The sequence below is a fragment of the Hordeum vulgare genome, chromosome 2H (assembly GCF_904849725.1).
Source record: "Hordeum vulgare subsp. vulgare chromosome 2H, MorexV3_pseudomolecules_assembly, whole genome shotgun sequence".
Lineage (NCBI taxonomy): Eukaryota > Viridiplantae > Streptophyta > Magnoliopsida > Poales > Poaceae > Hordeum > Hordeum vulgare.
Window position 1 is genome coordinate 17,962,563 of NC_058519.1, and position 18,134 is coordinate 17,980,696.

The following is an 18,134-nucleotide window of genomic DNA, read 5'->3' on the forward strand; positions in this document are numbered from 1 at the left end:
CTATGAACTCGAGCTTGTCATAAAGATGACCATAAGCTCTAAAACTCACAAAGAGAATCCAAACAAGAACCAAGAAATATGATGATGCAAGGATGCAAATGGTTTGAGCTTTTCAAGGAACGATATGATCAAGCTACACACTTGAGAGCCCCCCTTCATAGTACGACAATATATCCTAAAATAGAAAAACGTATCAAGGGCAAACTTATACCTTGCACATGGTCCACTTGAGCTAGAATATGATGATCTTCACTTCCTCAAGATGGACCACCTTTCTTGATTGCGTTGGCTTGATGAAGACTAGTTGATTGCTCCCCTGTACTCATCATGGGTGAACCACTTTCCAACACATCTTCACAAGTCCATTGCCACCACAATGGACGGCAAGCTTCAAGCATGATATCTTCGTGATGCTCTACTTGATCTTGCACACCGCAATCTTGATGATGATCGCCACTCGACGTCATCCTTCATGGGACGAAAGAGATCTTCCTCTTGACGCAAGCCCATGAAAACACACCTAACCCCACATAGAACTCTCACGAAGACCATGGGTTAGTACACAAAAGCATAATGGATAATGCTTACCATACCATGGGATCACTTGATCCCTCTCGGTACATCTTGTATGCTTTTGTGTGTTGATCAACCTGATTCACTCTTTGACTTAGTCTTGACCAACCTTGTGTTTTTATTACCAATCTTTGGATAAAACCTCGAATACCACCTTGGTCATTATATAAACTCTTTGAAACCAACATATGGACTTCAAGAAATGCCTACGGACAAATCCTACAACTATAACTTAAGGCAACCATTAGTCCATAGGGATTGTTATCAATTACCAAAACCACATATGAAGAAATATGCTCTAACACACGCTCTTATGTTATGAGAGGGAGGGAGTTGTTGATGTCATGATCCGCTCAACCGCTAACCCTTGATCAAATACCACCCAAAGCCACGAGCGCGGAGCTACGAAAAAGTCGAAGTGCCCCCCCGAATTTAGCGCGTCCATAAACAGAACCCCATAGACGAAGGGAGTATTATGTAAGCATAATAAACGATGTCAATGTCGTCATCCGCTCAACCGCCAACCCTCGACCGAACACCGCCCAAAGCGACGAGCGCGAAGCAACGAAAAAAATCGACATGCTCCCCGAATTCACGCGTGCCCATAAACAGAACCTCCGTGACGTCGTCATCGACGACGACCAGCCCCAACAGCATAAATGGCACACACGTTTGGCACACTGCTTTCTCCGGTGGTGATGATGCAACGCATGGATGGAATGTCACGGTCCGGGCAGGTCCGATCCACCCAACCACTAAAACCTTAATCCAACAACGACGCCGTTCTAATCTGCCATCCATCCGTCCGTCCACCGTCCAAACAGGGACACGCCAAGACTCACCGCGAGAGCGAGCGACCCACCTGAACCTGCAAGGAGAGGAAAAAAACCCCAAACCCCATCGCCAGCGCAGCGCGGTGCCGTCCGATGGGCGGATCGGAGCTGTCCGCTTGGCGGCCGGGAGGGGCTTCACGTGCGGGGGCGCCACGGGGGAGGGGGAGGCGGAGTCCCCAAAGAGGAGTCGGGAATCTATTATTTCAGGCCGCACAACCCATCGGACGGCTCCGATTCGCCCATAGCATGAAACACCATATTCAACTAGCTAGAGATTACAACACGGTGAGAGAGGATACATCGCTGAACGGAGAAGGAGAAAGATGTTGATGATAGCATCAAAATTGATGGAGATGATCGCCATCATGATGGTTCTCCCGGCGACATCCTCACGCCACTAGGAGAGAGGGGGAGAGAGAGAGCCCTCCTTCTTCTTTCTAGGCTCCCCCGTAGATGGAAGGGTCCTTTGCGTCCATGGGCCCCGGAGGGCGGGAGCCCTTCGAGATTGGATCCCCCCTCTTCTGTTTCTCTCTTTTCGCGACTTTCTCGCACTATTTCATAAATAGATGGAGATCCGTAACTTTTATCGGGTTGAAGTTTCTACACAATTTTTCTTCATAAATTAGCTTTCTTGCGCTCGTAGAAGAGCTCCAACCGCCTTATGGTCTAGCTACATGCCAGTCGGACTTTCCATGTGGCGCCCACATGTATCGTCTTTGGGTTGATTCTTCCACAAAAAAATCAGATATATTTCATAAAAAATCCACAAAAGTTTTTGTCATTCTGACTTCGTGAATTTTTCACCTAAAACCCGCAAAACAATAAAAACAGAAATTGGCGCTTGATATTGTGTTAATAGGTTAGTCCAATAAAAACAATATAAAAGTAATATGACAATAGCATAAAATAATAATAAATATAGATATGTCAGAAATGTATCAAAGCCGATTCGCAAAAAAAAATGTATCAGAGCCGACATGGTCAAGAGATGTAATAATCGTTATGGGAAGTACCGTGACCCAACGCCGACACATAACGTACCATTGTGATGGCATAAAGCGGGGGAGGCGGAGGCGTATGACCAAAGACGACGTATGGTCACCTACCCACGTTAACGGTAGAAACAATCAAACACCGTCAACATATTAAAAACCAAAGATGCACGAGACCCGCAAACAAATTCAGTATGCATAGAAACAAAATAGAACACACGGCTCCCAATTCAAAACTAAAAAACCATGCATTTATCGTACTATTATTATTGTTACCCTAATGTAAAACATGCTCTTATGTTATAAGACGGAGGGAGTTGTTGATGTCATGATCCGCTCAACCGTCCGCCATCCCTTGATCAAATACCGTCCAAAGCCAGGAACGCAGATCAACCAAAAAGCCGTAGCGCTCCCCGAATTCACGCGCGCCCATAAACAGAACCTTCGATACGGAGGGAGTATCATGTAAGCATATAATGAACGACATGGATGTCATGATCCGCTCAACCGTGAACCCTAGATTAAACACGGCCCGCGTCATGAGTGCGAAAGCAACGAAAAAAATCGAGGTGTTCCCCGAATATACGCGCGCCCGTAAATAGAACCTCCGCGACATCGTCAACGACGGCGACGGCGACCAGCCCCGACAGGGGAAAACGGCACACGCGTTTGGCACGCTGCTTTCTCCGGTGGTGACGACGCAACGCAGGGCAGGGATGGGATGTCACGGTCGGGGCAGGTCCGATCCGCCCAACCACTAAACCTTAATCCAACAACGACGCCGTTCCGATCCGTCCGTCCGTGCACTGTTCCGCTAGTTCGCTGCCGCCGTCCACCGTCCAAACAGGGACACGCCAAGACTCGCCAAGACTCGCCGCGAGCGACCTGCAAGGAGAGGAGGAAAAAAGAAAAACCAAGAACCAAAACCCCATCGCCGTGCGATGGGCGGATCGGGGCCGTCCGCTTGGCGGCCGGGAGGGGCGTCACGTGCGGGGGGTCGCCAGGGGGGAGGGGGAGGCGGAGTCCCCGAAGGAGGAGCCAGGAATTTATTATTTCAGGCCGCACAGCCCCCATCTGCCCTCACCCCCTCGGGATATCCGCCCGCCCGCCAGCCAGCCAGCGCCCGCTCCACTCTGAACTCGGCCCCGTCTCCGGCACCGTGCGCGCCGCCGCCGCGAGATCCAGCCCCTCGCCCACTCCGCCACGCGCCGGCCCGGAGCACGCGTCGGCACGTCCGCCCCCGAGGTGCGCCTCTATTTATCCGCCTCCCCCCTCCTCGCGTCTCCCCCCCATTCCCCCCCTGTCGCTTCCCCAGGCCAGATCCGCCGCCCGATCCGCCTCCGCTCCCGGAGGTGAGCCCAGCCGCCCGCCGCCGCCTTCGTCCGCCGCTGCTCCGTTTCCCGCGCGCCCAGCTGGGGTACTGCGTAGGGGTTCTTCGTTCGTGGGTGGCGGGGAGGGTTTAAGGGTTCTGCGCCTGCTCTGCTATGCGAGGGACGTCGTACTGTACTAATAGGGGGTTTGAAACTACGCGGGGCTTGGGGTCGGGTTCCTCGGACCTTGCGCTGGCGTGCCTCGTGTTCGTCAGTGCTGATGTAGTGAGTAATTACGGAATGTGGCTCCCGTACTGTGTGCTCAGTTGTCAATTATGCGTGATTATGGCTGCTGTGCCTCGCTGGAGGTGCCCTGCGCGTGCATGGCACTGGAATTCTTAGGTTGGGTCGTGGTGCTTCCATGGGCACATTCTCATGGTAAGTGCAAGCTCACCCAGGACGTTGCATCACATCAAGGGTGATACAGAGGTAGCGTTGTTGTGGGCTTGATGTCGACTTTCTGTTGTTCAATCCCCACTACTTCGGGTGAGGCAGTCCGTGTGCCGTTTCGGCCGTGTTGATGCTACCGGCTGTCATAATGCACTGTGAGCGGTAGTGTTGTGTTGCGCTGGGAATGGCAGATGCTGTTTTTTCCTCTCTCTCTCTCTCTCTCTCTCTCTCTCCCCCCCTCACTTGTTGATCTAGCTACCGTATTACTTTGCCTGCCATCTTTTCTTTTTGGCTGCATGTATTACTTGTGAAAGCTTAGAATCATTTGCCCTGTACTTTTTGTACGTACCTGCCTCATGGGAGTAATCACACACGTTATCTGTTTTGGTCGAGAGCATCCTGAATGTTCAAACTTATCGAGGAAGGTGCCGAAACAGCCCACAAAGTTCTTGTGTCTTGTCTCTGTGAACTAATAATTTGTATTCGCATGCATCTGTCAGGTTCCAAAACCCGGGGTTTACACACCTTTGATGGCACTGTCTCTCTGAAGAACACTGCAACTGCGCTGTTTGTCCAAAGGGAGGACGATGGGATCCACACATTTGCCCATTGTCGGATTTAATGCCTCCACAACACCATCGCTATCCACTATTCGCCAGATAAATTCAGCTGGTGCTGCATTCCAACCATCTGCCCCTTCTAGAAACTCCAAGAAGAAAAGTCGTCGTGTCCAGTCATTAAGGGATGGAGGCGATGGAGGCGTGTCAGACCCTAACCAGTCTATTCGCCAAGGTAACCTGAAAACCATTTCCTTTCTACAAACTGCACTTTGTTGTCATCCTCAACTTGTATAGATACTTTTATTGACTCAGAGCATGTTGGTTTTAGTGTAAGATATCTCAATGCTAGATCACATAATGGCGGTTATTGACCTTGTTAAAGATGCAAATGACTGCAGCAATATTTACCTATTTTTTTATGTGATATAATAGCACTTTCCTATAATGAGTACCCAATATTTCTTGATTAAATGGTTTTAATTGGAAGGATGTTTAATATTGAAAATGATGTTTTATAAGGGAAAGGAACATGGAAGTGCAAGAATACATGTAAGCAGCATTTTAATTATGTATGACTGAATCATTTTCCTTACATAATACTCCCTCCGTAAAGAAATATAAAAGCGTTTAGATCACTAGTGACGTTTCTGGTAATTTACTAGCATGAAGAACAATAACATTTGTAAAGTTGGCACCAGTGCTTCTTCTTAGCTATTTTGTAAACTTCCTCAGTTTCTAATGCTTATCTGGATGTAGGCCTCGCCGGCATCATCGACCTCCCAAAGGAGGGCACATCTGCTCCGGAAGTGGATATTTCACAGTAAGTACTTGAGCATTTTAAAATTAGCCTAGCTCTCTTTAAAATGGAAAAAATGTATAGTTCAATCTAGAATTATTCTAGATTATGCTGATTTTATTATTCGCATATGCTGATATATTTGTAGTTTTTTTTACTGAACTACATAATAGTTGCTATACACTGCATTTGCTCAGGCACATCACTTTTGCACTGCATGTAGTATTTTTGGGCAAACACAAAACACTTTCGGAAATTCTTTTGCCTATAATTTTAAAAATAACAATTTAAGTACCATCTGAAACCTGTACCCACATGGCGGATGAAAGCTCATTTGAACTTTTTGATTTATTGTAGCCAATTATTTGTTATGTTATATTGTTATATGGTCGCCACTGTAATGATTTTGTTCTTTTTTTTCTAGTGGGTCCGAAGACCCCAGGGGATCCTACCAAATGAATGGGATACTGAATGAAGCACATAATGGGAGGCATGCTTCCCTGTCTAAGGTTGTCGAATTTTGTATGGCATTGGGCGGCAAAACACCCATTCACAGTGTATTAGTTGCCAACAATGGAATGGCAGCAGCTAAGTTCATGCGAAGTGTCCGGACATGGGCTAATGAAACATTTGGGTCAGAGAAGGCAATTCAGTTGATAGCTATGGCTACTCCAGAAGACATGAGGATAAATGCAGAGCACATTAGAATTGCTGATCAGTTTGTTGAAGTACCCGGTGGGACAAACAATAACAACTATGCAAATGTCCAACTCATAGTGGAGGTTAGTATTGCTCATCCGTCGATGTGCAATCAATGCACAAGTTGTTCATTTAGCATGACATGACAGTTTTGCTGTTTCAGATTGCAGTGAGAACCGGTGTTTCTGCTGTTTGGCCTGGTTGGGGCCATGCATCTGAGAATCCTGAACTTCCAGATGCTCTAACTGCAAATGGAATTGTTTTTCTTGGGCCACCGTCATCATCAATGAACGCACTAGGTGACAAGGTTGGTTCAGCTCTCATTGCTCAAGCAGCAGGGGTTCCGACTCTTCCTTGGAGTGGATCACAGGTGAATCTCATATTCTCTGATAACTCATCGTCTGATCTTTGCACTGGACACTTTTTTATAACCGAAATACACTGTATTATAGGTGGAAATTCCATTAGAAGTTTGTTTGGACTCGATACCTGAGGAGATGTATAGGAAAGCTTGTGTTAGTACTACGGAGGAAGCACTTGCAAGTTGTCAGATGATTGGTTATCCCGCCATGATTAAAGCTTCATGGGGTGGTGGTGGTAAAGGGATCAGAAAGGTACGTCATTCATTGATTGGACTATCCAAAAGATTGTGTGGGCTGTGTGATATTTTATGCCCAGATTTAGCTCTAACCTTTTTAACATATTAACTCAATATCTGTTGCAGGTTAATAACGACGATGACGTCAGAGCACTGTTTAAGCAAGTGCAAGGTGAAGTTCCTGGCTCCCCAATATTTATCATGCGACTTGCATCTCAGGTTAGACTTCTCTGGAAGTTGCATTTTTCCAAGCATGTTGTTCCAGTTGTACTATATTATATGCCTGGAAGCTTCATCTGTTCTTCCTTGCAGGCTAGAAACGTATCCTGGAACCTGTGCTCATATGGTATATTATGTTCTAATCCTCCCCTTTTTTCTTTTCTAGAGTCGACATCTTGAAGTTCAGTTGCTTTGTGATCAATATGGCAATGTAGCTGCACTTCACAGTCGTGATTGCAGTGTGCAACGGCGACACCAAAAGGTACGCTGGTCCAGATCTGAAAACATCACTTGTATTACATGTTCTAATTCATACCTGTAGCGTTGATCAAAAGAAGGATTGATTGCGTCCATTTTTTGTTTATAACAGATTATTGAGGAAGGACCAGTTACTGTTGCTCCTCGTGAGACAGTGAAAGAGTTAGAGCAAGCAGCAAGGAGGCTTGCTAAGGCTGTGGGTTATGTTGGTGCTGCTACTGTTGAATATCTCTACAGCATGGAGACTGGTGAATACTACTTTCTGGAGCTTAATCCACGATTGCAGGTATGTTCTTTTGAACATTCCTCAGGACTTACTTTTTGTCGGCAGTCGTTTACATTGTTAAGTGGCATACATTCAGGTTGAGCATCCAGTCACCGAGTGGATAGCTGAAGTAAACTTGCCTGCAGCTCAAGTTGCAGTTGGAATGGGTATACCCCTTTGGCAGGTTCCAGGTAATAATCATATTATTGTAAGTTTTTTAGTTACTACCTGTGTTATTTCTGTGCCTAACTTTCTCCTTATACAGAGATCAGACGTTTCTATGGAATGGACAATGGAGGAGGCTATGACATTTGGACGAAAACAGCAGCTCTTGCTACTCCATTTAACTTTGATGAAGTCGATTCTCAATGGCCGAAGGGTCATTGTGTAGCAGTTAGGATAACCAGTGAGGATCCAGATGACGGATTCAAGCCTACCGGTGGAAAAGTAAAGGTGAGATTTCCTGATGACGTCTATGGTTCAAGCACATTAGATTTGTAACCTGACTGGATCTTGTTTTTCTTATAATTCAGGAGATCAGTTTTAAAAGCAAGCCAAATGTTTGGGCCTATTTCTCTGTTAAGGTAAGCTGTTCATGGCTCTGTTGCACTGTTATATTGTTAAGTTGTGCAGAAAATTGGGCTGCATTTTTTTTCCGAACTAGTTTCTTCATCTGGGCTTTGGCTATGTATTAACCAAATCGAACACATTGTCTTCCCCCCTTTTATCTGTTTTCAGTCCGGTGGAGGCATTCATGAATTTGCTGATTCTCAGTTTGGTATGCAAAATTTGACCCCGTGAATATTCCTCTTTGCTATTTATATTGGTCCTTACGTTTGGAAGATTACTCTTTTCATTACAGGACATGTTTTTGCATACGGAGTGTCTAGAGCAGCAGCAATAACCAACATGTCTCTTGCGCTAAAAGAGATTCAAATTCGTGGAGAAATTCATTCAAATGTTGATTACACAGTTGATCTCTTGAATGTAAGAAATAACACCTGTATACTGAATCCCTGCTTTTGATGTAATACAACCATTTTACATCTGGCATTCCTTTAAAGTAATCCCATGCCTTCATTTTCTGTATCTCTAAATCAGGCCTCAGACTTCAAAGAAAACAGGATTCATACTGGCTGGCTGGATAACAGAATAGCAATGCGAGTCCAAGCTGAGAGGCCCCCCTGGTATATTTCAGTGGTTGGAGGAGCTCTATATGTAAGAAACCATGCCCCTCTTACTGCAGCTTTTGCCAAACCAATTGTGAAAAACAGTTAGTTGTTTAATGCAAATTACTGTTTTGTGCTGCAGAAAACAATAACGAGCAACACAGACACTGTTTCTGAATATGTTAGTTATCTCGTCAAGGGTCAGATTCCACCAAAGGTAGTGTTTTAATGGGCTTGAACTCTGGATATTGCTTGAAGATGAACGTTGTTGAATGTTGACCAATTTCTTTTGTGCAGCATATATCCCTTGTCCATTCAACTGTTTCTCTGAATATAGAGGAAAGCAAATATACAGTAAGTCTTGCATTCCTTAAAAAAAGTCAGTCGTTGTAATGAAGTAACAGCTATCATCGATGCTCATGTACACCATGTCACAGATTGAAACTATAAGGAGCGGACAGGGTAGCTATAGGTTGCGAATGAATGGATCAGTTATTGAAGCAAATGTCCAAACATTATGCGACGGTGGACTTTTAATGCAGGTGATTTTGTCTTGTTTTTATACCTGCCCATAAGTATGATATATAATGTTGTGAAGTACTGGTGAAAGAGTTCTGATTCTGTAGTTCTAATGTCTGCAGTTGGATGGAAACAGTCATGTAATTTATGCTGAAGAAGAGGCCGGTGGTACACGTCTTCTAATTGATGGGAAGACATGCTTGTTACAGGTAATAATTGTCTGTTTATTCCTTTCTTTCTAACTAATCTTGGTGTTTGATTTGATATTTTCCACTTCATTAGCATTCATTTCTTTCCATTTCATTTAAAGAAACTGAATTATGATGTTTATTTGTAGTCATGTGCCATAAGAAACCACAATTAAATCATTGTTACGGACTAATTGATGTCGCAACAAGCTATTGTGGTAAATGTGACTGCCTAAGCAGCCAAACAAACCAGGTCATAATGAGAAGCGTCATCAACCGCATGTCTTGTGAAGTTGTGATGTTAAGACAACTTACATAGCTGTAATAAACTTAATAGGGTTCCAGTTTTTGTATTGCTACTTCTGTTTCTTAATTTGAGTTACTACCGACGACAATGTTTTGTAATTATGACAATCATGAATATATTATAATCAAGCTGTGATAAACTTTGTCATGAACCTTCTAGGGCATCATGTTACCGCATCATTTTTTTGGTGATAAAAAAAGAAACTATTAATACTTTATGAATTCTTGATCATGCTTCATTGTATCCTTGTGTGAATAAATGACACATCGTTCTTGCAGAATGATCACGATCCTTCAAGGTTATTAGCTGAGACACCCTGCAAACTTCTTCGTTTCTTGGTTGCCGATGGTGCTCATGTTGAAGCTGATGTACCATATGCGGAAGTTGAGGTTATGAAGATGTGCATGCCCCTCTTGTCGCCTGCTGCTGGTGTCATTAATGTTTTGTTGTCTGAGGGCCAGCCTATGCAGGTTACATCACAACGTTTCCATTGCTTCTGCTGTACATAACAACTGCACGTAAAGTATCTGAGCTTAATATATTTTGTGTAGGCGGGTGATCTTATAGCAAGACTTGATCTTGATGACCCTTCTGCTGTGAAGAGAGCTGAGCCATTTAACGGATTTTTCCCAGAAATGAGCCTTCCTATTGCTGCTTCTGGCCAAGTTCACAAAAGATGTGCCACAAGCTTGAATGCTGCTCGGATGGTCCTTGCAGGATATGATCACCCGATCAATAAAGTAAGCATCAAGAACCTTGCAGTACCTATATTTCTGGTTTTTTGCCTTCTGTTTCTTGTTCTTTTGAAACACCTTTTTTATATGTTATGAATTCTGGATTATCCCTATTCCTCCTTGGCGTTGGCTCCCTTCCACTACAAAACTGTTCGTAACCTATGGAAGTTTATTATGCCTGTCTTGGAAAATCTTGATTTGGGTGCTCTTTCTCCTATGTTCACCATGCTCAGTACTTACTTTACGCAATGTTTTTACCCTTGTGCTATTTCCCCCTCTTTCAGCAATTTATATTTTTGTTTGATTTTTTTTCCAATCATAACTGTTCAGCATTTGATTACTTTTTTCATTGTACTTGGTTTTCTTTTCAGGTTGTACAAGATCTGGTGTCCTGTCTAGATGCTCCTGACCTTCCTTTCTTACAATGGGAAGAGCTTATGTCTGTTTTAGCAACTAGACTTCCAAGGCTTCTTAAGAGTGAGGTATGTCATAATAGATGTGATATGTAGCGTCTGGTTAGATTTCAGTCTGCTACGTGGATTTTTTTATTGATGATATAGAAGGGTTGTATCACTTCTTATAAGCATCATGGCACTCTATCTTGTTAATTTTTCATTTTACATTGTCCATTCACTGGTAATTTGCCGTAGCTTCTTGTGTAACTTTTAAAATTATATTTTCCTAATATCAAAACTCGAAATATTTCATTTTAATTCTTCTTTGCTTGGAACATTTGGTACTTCATCTCATCAATTCACACTGTACCTCAGAAGTTCTGATTTGATTTTAATCCATTTCTTGTTTATTGATCTTTATATATTTTTGTGTGTTCTACCTCAACGGTTTCTACTTTTTATGCATCCAGTTGGAGGGTAAATACAGTGAATATAAGTTAAATGTTGAGCATGGAAAGAAGAAGGATTTCCCTGCCAAGATGCTAAGAGAGATAATCGAGGTCAGTATTAGGTTTCTTTTATGGTATCCTTGTCTAGAACTTATACCGTTCTTTGTAACATGTTCTGTTGTAGGAAAATCTTGCACATGGTTCTGAGAAGGAAATTGCTACAAATGAGAGGCTTGTTGAGCCTCTTATGAGTCTGCTGAAGTCATATGAGGGTGGGAGAGAAAGCCATGCACACTTTATAGTGAAGTCCCTTTTCGAGGAGTATCTCTCGGTTGAGGAACTATTCAGTGATGGCATTCAGGTTATCTTGCATTCCAAAACTGAGATCTACTAGATATCATTGTTTTAAAAGGACTTTTTCCCTTATATTTACAAGAATATTATCAACTAATATTTATGCACATATTAATTTCATCAGAATCTATCAGTAATTAAGTAGCAAATGATTTTAGTTGTAAAAAAAGTAGCAAATAGTTTTTATATGGCTATGGCTTATTTGTTGTTTTAAACTGTCATATTTTGTAGTCCGATGTGATTGAACGCCTGCGCCAACAACATAGTAAAGATCTCCAGAAGGTTGTTGACATTGTGTTGTCTCACCAGGTGAATATTTTGTGATCTGATGGCTTAGGGCAAATGATGGCTGAAGCAATCTTCATTACTGATAGTTTGATTTTGTTGTAGGGTGTGAGAAACAAAACTAAGCTGATACTAACACTCATGGAGAAACTGGTCTATCCAAACCCTGCTGCCTACAAGGATCAGTTGACTCGCTTTTCTTCCCTCAACCACAAAAGATATTATAAGGTGACAATGGCGACCTAAAATAACGGAAGCTTTTGAATCATATTATTTTCTGATATCTCAGCCTAATCAATTACCCGCATCATAATAAATGCAGTTGGCCCTTAAAGCTAGCGAGCTTCTTGAGCAAACCAAGCTTAGCGAGCTCCGCACAAGTATTGCAAGGAGCCTCTCAGAACTGGAGATGTTTACTGAAGAAAGGACGGCTATTAGTGAGATCGTGGGAGATTTAGTGACTGCCCCACTGCCAGTTGAAGATGCACTGGTTTCTTTGTTTGATTGTAGTGATCAAACTCTTCAGCAGAGGGTGATCGAGACATACATATCTCGATTATACCAGGTATACATTTTTTTGTTTTGTTTTTGAACTTGATCATGCTCTCCCTTTGCATTTCTGGGAAGCATACACTAAAGTTCCTATTGAAACAAGATGCTTAGTGCTTCTTAAAAGAACATCTGAGAGAATCTAGGTGTGGAAATATTTGATTGTACTGCATCTTTGCTCTTCAAGTTGGCTAACACCAATAATATTTTCAGCCTCATCTTGTGAAGGATAGTATCCAGCTGAAATATCAGGAATCTGGTGTTATTGCTTTATGGCAATTCACTGAAGGGCATTCAGAGAAGAGATTGGGTGCTATGGTTATTGTGAAGTCTCTGGAATCTGTATCAGCAGCAATTGGAGCTGCACTAAAGGATACATCACGCTTTTCAAGCTCTGAGGGTAACATAATGCATATTGCTTTGTTGGGCGCTGATTATCAAATGCATGGAACTGAAGACAGGTATGTTCATGTGCAATATTAGTGGTAATCAGCTGTATCTGGTTATTAGTATTTGGTGGAATTCCTTTAATTATTTAACTCATTCCTTTCAGTGGTGATAACGATCAAGCTCAAGTTAGGATAGACAAACTTTCTTCCACACTGGAACAACATACTGTCACAGCTGATCTCCGTGCTGCTGGTGTGAAGGTTATTAGTTGCATTGTTCAAAGGGATGGAGCACTCATGCCTATGCGCCATACCTTCCTCTTGTCGGATGAAAAGCTTAGTTACGAGGAAGAGCCGCTTCTACGGCACGTTGAGCCTCCTCTTTCTGCTCTTCTTGAGTTGGTATGTAACTGTATCAAAACGCCTGCATTTCTTTGATACACTATCCACATGCTTTAATTATCTTGTTTGCTATTTGTATTTATTTAGCCTGTTGTGGTTACAGGGTAAGTTGAAAGTGAAAGGATACAATGAAGTGAAGTATACGCCGTCACGTGATCGTCAGTGGAACATATACACGCTTAGAAATACAGAAAACCCCAAAATGTTGCACAGGGTGTTTTTCCGAACTCTTGTCAGGCAACCCAGTGCCTCCAACAAATTCACATCAGGCCATATCAGTGATGTTGAAGTAGGAAGTGCGGAGGAATCTCTTTCATTTACATCGAGCAGCATATTAAGATCGTTGATGACTGCTATAGAAGAATTGGAGCTTCATGCGATTAGGACAGGTCACTCTCATATGTATTTGTGCATATTGAAAGAGCAAAAGCTTCTTGATCTTGTTCCTGTTTCAGGGTAAGCCTGCATATTGTCATTTTGTTGCACATAATAGGTCTTCCTCTTGTGTTTTGCCTTCAATGAACTTTTCATCTTACTCAGGAACAAAGTTGTGGATGTTGGCCAAGATGAAGCTACTGCATGCTCGCTTCTGAAAGAAATGGCTCTAAAGATACATGAACTTGTGGGCGCAAGGATGCACCATCTTTCTGTATGCCAATGGGAAGTGAAACTTAAGTTGGACAGTGACGGTCCTGCCAGTGGTACCTGGAGAGTTGTAACAACCAATGTTACCAGTCATACCTGCACTGTGGATGTAAGTTCCTTCCCCTTACATCTTGTTTTTCTGCGTGTAACCAGCAAAACTGAAGTGAACTTATAACATTTATTCATAGAGCTATTATGTTCATTTTGCTGTCATTTCAACCTAATTATGTTTGGAAGCTCATGGTGCTTTTAATGCTTTCAGATCTACCGGGAAGTTGAAGAGACAGAATCACAGAAACTAGTATACCACTCTGCTGCCTTGTCATCTGGTCCTTTGCATGGGATCGCACTGAATAATCCATATCAGCCTTTGAGTGTTATTGATCTGAAACGTTGCTCTGCTAGAAACAACAGAACTACATACTGCTATGATTTTCCGTTGGTGAGTATCTCTCTTTCTCGCTATATATGTATCTACTGTATTAGTAGATTCTTAGTGACGTATTACATGTCCAAACGCTGACAAGAACTCAAATTGTAGGCATTTGAAACTGCAGTGCAGAAGTCATGGTCTAACATTTCTAGTGACAGTAACCGATGTTACGTTAAAGCGACAGAGCTGGTGTTTGCTCACAAGCATGGATCATGGGGCACTCCTGTAATTCCTATGGAGCGTCCTGCTGGGCTCAATGACATTGGTATGGTAGCTTGGATCTTGGACATGTCCACTCCTGAATATCCCAATGGCAGGCAGATTGTTGTCATCGCAAATGATATTACTTTTAGAGCTGGATCATTTGGCCCAAGGGAAGATGCATTTTTTGAAACTGTTACCAATCTAGCATGTGAGAGGAAGCTTCCTCTCATCTACTTGGCAGCAAACTCTGGTGCTCGTATTGGCATAGCAGATGAAGTGAAATCTTGCTTCCGTGTTGGATGGTCTGATGATGGCAGCCCTGAACGTGGGTTCCAGTACATTTATCTGACTGAAGAAGACCATGCTCGTATTAGCGCTTCTGTTATAGCGCACAAAATGCAGCTTGATAATGGTGAAGTTAGGTGGGTTATTGATTCTGTTGTGGGCAAGGAGGATGGACTAGGTGTGGAGAACATACATGGAAGTGCTGCTATTGCCAGTGCTTATTCTAGAGCATATGAGGAGACATTTACGCTTACGTTTGTGACTGGACGGACTGTTGGAATAGGAGCGTATCTTGCTCGACTTGGCATACGGTGCATACAACGTACTGACCAGCCAATTATCCTAACTGGGTTCTCTGCGCTGAACAAGCTTCTTGGCCGGGAAGTGTACAGCTCCCATATGCAGTTGGGTGGCCCCAAAATCATGGCGACGAATGGTGTTGTCCATCTGACTGTTTCAGATGACCTTGAAGGTGTTTCTAATATATTGAGGTGGCTCAGCTATGTTCCTGCCAACATCGGTGGACCTCTTCCTATTACAAAATCTTTGGACCCACCTGATAGACCCGTTGCATACATCCCTGAGAATACATGTGATCCCCGTGCAGCCATCAGTGGCATTGATGACAGCCAAGGGAAATGGTTGGGGGGCATGTTCGACAAAGACAGTTTTGTTGAGACATTTGAAGGATGGGCGAAGTCAGTAGTTACTGGTAGAGCGAAACTGGGAGGGATTCCAGTGGGTGTTATAGCTGTGGAGACACAGACTATGATGCAGCTCATCCCTGCTGATCCAGGCCAGCTTGATTCCCATGAGCGGTCTGTTCCTCGTGCTGGGCAAGTCTGGTTTCCAGATTCTGCTACCAAGACAGCGCAGGCGATGTTGGACTTCAACCGTGAAGGATTGCCTCTGTTCATCCTTGCTAACTGGAGAGGCTTCTCTGGTGGGCAAAGAGATCTTTTTGAAGGAATTCTTCAGGCTGGGTCAACAATTGTTGAGAACCTTAGGACATACAATCAGCCTGCCTTTGTATATATCCCCAAGGCTGCAGAGCTACGTGGAGGGGCTTGGGTTGTGATTGATAGCAAGATAAATCCAGATCGCATTGAGTTCTATGCTGAGAGGACTGCAAAGGGCAATGTTCTCGAACCTCAAGGTTTGATTGAGATCAAGTTCAGGTCAGAGGAACTCCAAGAGTGCATGGGCAGGCTTGATCCAGAATTGATAAATCTTAAGGCAAAACTCCAGGGAGCAAAGCATGAAAACGGAAGTCTATCCGAGTTAGAATCCCTTCAGAAGAGCATAGAAGCCCGTAAGAAACAGTTGCTGCCTTTGTATACTCAAATTGCGGTACGGTTTGCTGAATTGCATGACACCTCCCTTAGAATGGCTGCTAAAGGTGTGATTAAGAAAGTTGTGGACTGGGAAGATTCTAGGTCGTTCTTCTACAAGAGATTAAGGAGGAGGATATCCGAGGACGTTCTTGCAAAGGAAATTAGAGGTGTAAGTGGCAAGCAGTTTTCTCACCAATCAGCAATCGAGCTGATCCAGAAATGGTACTTGGCTTCTAAGGAGGCTGAAACAGGAAGCACCGAATGGGATGATGATGATGCTTTTGTTGCCTGGAGGGAAAACCCTGAAAACTACCAGGAGTATATCAAAGAACTCAGGGCTCAAAGGGTATCTCAGTTGCTCTCAGATGTTGCAGACTCCAGTCCAGATCTACAAGCCTTGCCACAGGGTCTTTCTATGCTACTAGAGAAGGTACGCATACTTACTGTTTTACCTGCATCTGTTTTACATGATAGTAATTTATCAAAATTTTTTTTTGCCATCTTCAAAATTATGCATAGTGTCTTACCATATAATGTTAATGTTTTTTCTTTGGCCACTTGTTCAGATGGATCCCTCAAGGAGAGCACAGTTTGTTGAGGAAGTCAAGAAGGTCCTTAAATGATCAGATGATACCAACGCATCCAATGCAGAATGTGCATGATATCGGTTTCTCTTGAAGTACATATATAGAAGGGATACTATTCGGCTGTAACCGACCATAGCTGATCTGAGTCAACCATTGTTTTGTAAAACTTGTTTGCAGTCTTCTCCCATTATTCGAGGAACAACCTGCTTTTGGCTTCTCCGAATGGTTGATAAGTGTAGTTGGATGTGTTAGTTCCGCTTCCAGAAGATTTGAGATGAATGCTGGCGGTGGGTGGGCTACCGTTGGTAAGAACACTGGCGATCTAGAGTTGTTCAATCTTGTTATGCTGTAGTCCCGTGATGTAATTCTAGTATTGACTCTTGAGTATGAGTGAGATGTCCATTCAATTTTGAACTTGAATAAGATGTTTTGTAGCCTTATGTGTACCACTATGTGAAAATAAATGGGTGTTGAGGGAGATCTGTTGGAATTGTGATGTACTCCCTCCGTAAAGAAATATAATACTCCCTCCGTTCCTAAATATAAGACCTTTTAGAGATTGTACTATAAACTACATACGGATGTACATAGACATATTTTAGAGTATAGATTCACTCATTTTGCTTCGTATGTAGTCTTCTAGTGAAATCCTTAAAAGGTCTTATATTTTGGAACGGAGGGAGTAGCATTTAGATCACTAAAGTAGTGATGTAAACGCTCTTATATTTCTTGACAGAGGGAGTATGTTGGAACTTTAATCATGTAAGCTCTTGGATATGGTTTCTTAGGTTACGTGATGGTCTCTCTTGGCTTCTCGTAATATGACAGTGCCAAAAAATGTCTTATATAAAGGTACAGAGGGAGTATTTGTCATGCTCCATGCCAAGGTTTTCACATGTGTAGCCCAATGCTTTTGTGTTTGGTAGTAGGGGATACGCGGTATGCGTGTGAACCACACGAGACTCAGTTTTGGTAGCGACGATCTTTCGGTGCTTCTCCATACCAAGCCTTGCAAGTTGCACCTGATCAGACCAACACCAGCAACTCATGTAGAGAAAACTGTAGGTGCTCTACAACCGTTTCCTCGGCGAGCATTTGCTCCTGTACGTAAAAAATAATTTTTGAAATGTCAAAAAAATCCCTACAATTTTTTTATGTATTTATAGTCACATTCAAATTTTCAGGCAAAGAGGTTAAACATTTTTTCATGTGTAAAAATAACAAATTTGAACATCAAATGTTACCCCATAATGTTATTTTAAATTTGTTTTTTTCATCAACGAAACACTACTGCTCCATTGCACATGAAAATTATAAGCATGCTCGTGACACTATAACGGACACCTATAAAAA

General features: G+C 43.0%; 1 protein-coding gene across 1 annotated transcript; it reads left to right on the plus strand.

Annotated features, from left to right (window-relative positions):
• The first annotated feature begins 3,543 nt into the window (after positions 1-3,543).
• LOC123424503 (acetyl-CoA carboxylase 2-like) lies at positions 3,544-17,259 on the plus strand. Its single transcript, XM_045108127.1, has 34 exons — positions 3,544-3,643; positions 4,659-4,950; positions 5,475-5,538; positions 5,939-6,296; positions 6,377-6,583; positions 6,666-6,827; positions 6,938-7,030; positions 7,197-7,292; positions 7,401-7,574; positions 7,651-7,744; positions 7,819-8,006; positions 8,087-8,137; positions 8,292-8,331; positions 8,416-8,540; positions 8,655-8,771; positions 8,865-8,939; positions 9,020-9,076; positions 9,160-9,264; positions 9,364-9,450; positions 10,015-10,206; positions 10,288-10,476; positions 10,842-10,952; positions 11,336-11,425; positions 11,499-11,675; positions 11,900-11,977; positions 12,059-12,181; positions 12,276-12,518; positions 12,716-12,963; positions 13,056-13,293; positions 13,397-13,749; positions 13,834-14,047; positions 14,201-14,380; positions 14,480-16,624; positions 16,761-17,259. Exons 2-34 carry the CDS (start codon positions 4,746-4,748, stop codon positions 16,815-16,817), a joined length of 6,936 nt encoding a protein of 2,311 aa, XP_044964062.1. The 5' UTR covers positions 3,544-3,643; positions 4,659-4,745; the 3' UTR covers positions 16,818-17,259.
• Positions 17,260-18,134: the final 875 nt, after the last annotated feature.

What these genes read in the sequence shown, in the direction of transcription:
- LOC123424503 (XM_045108127.1), top strand. Translation starts at nt 4,746, where the DNA reads ATGGGATCCACACATTTGCCCATTGTCGGATTTAATGCCTCCACAACA. An exon ending in CCGGAAGTGGATATTTCACA is followed by an intron (nt 5,539 to 5,938) that starts GTAAGTACTTGA and finishes TTTTTTTTCTAG; the next exon opens with TGGGTCCGAAGACCCCAGGG. An exon ending in TTTCTGCTCTTCTTGAGTTG is followed by an intron (nt 13,294 to 13,396) that starts GTATGTAACTGT and finishes TTGTGGTTACAG; the next exon opens with GGTAAGTTGAAAGTGAAAGG.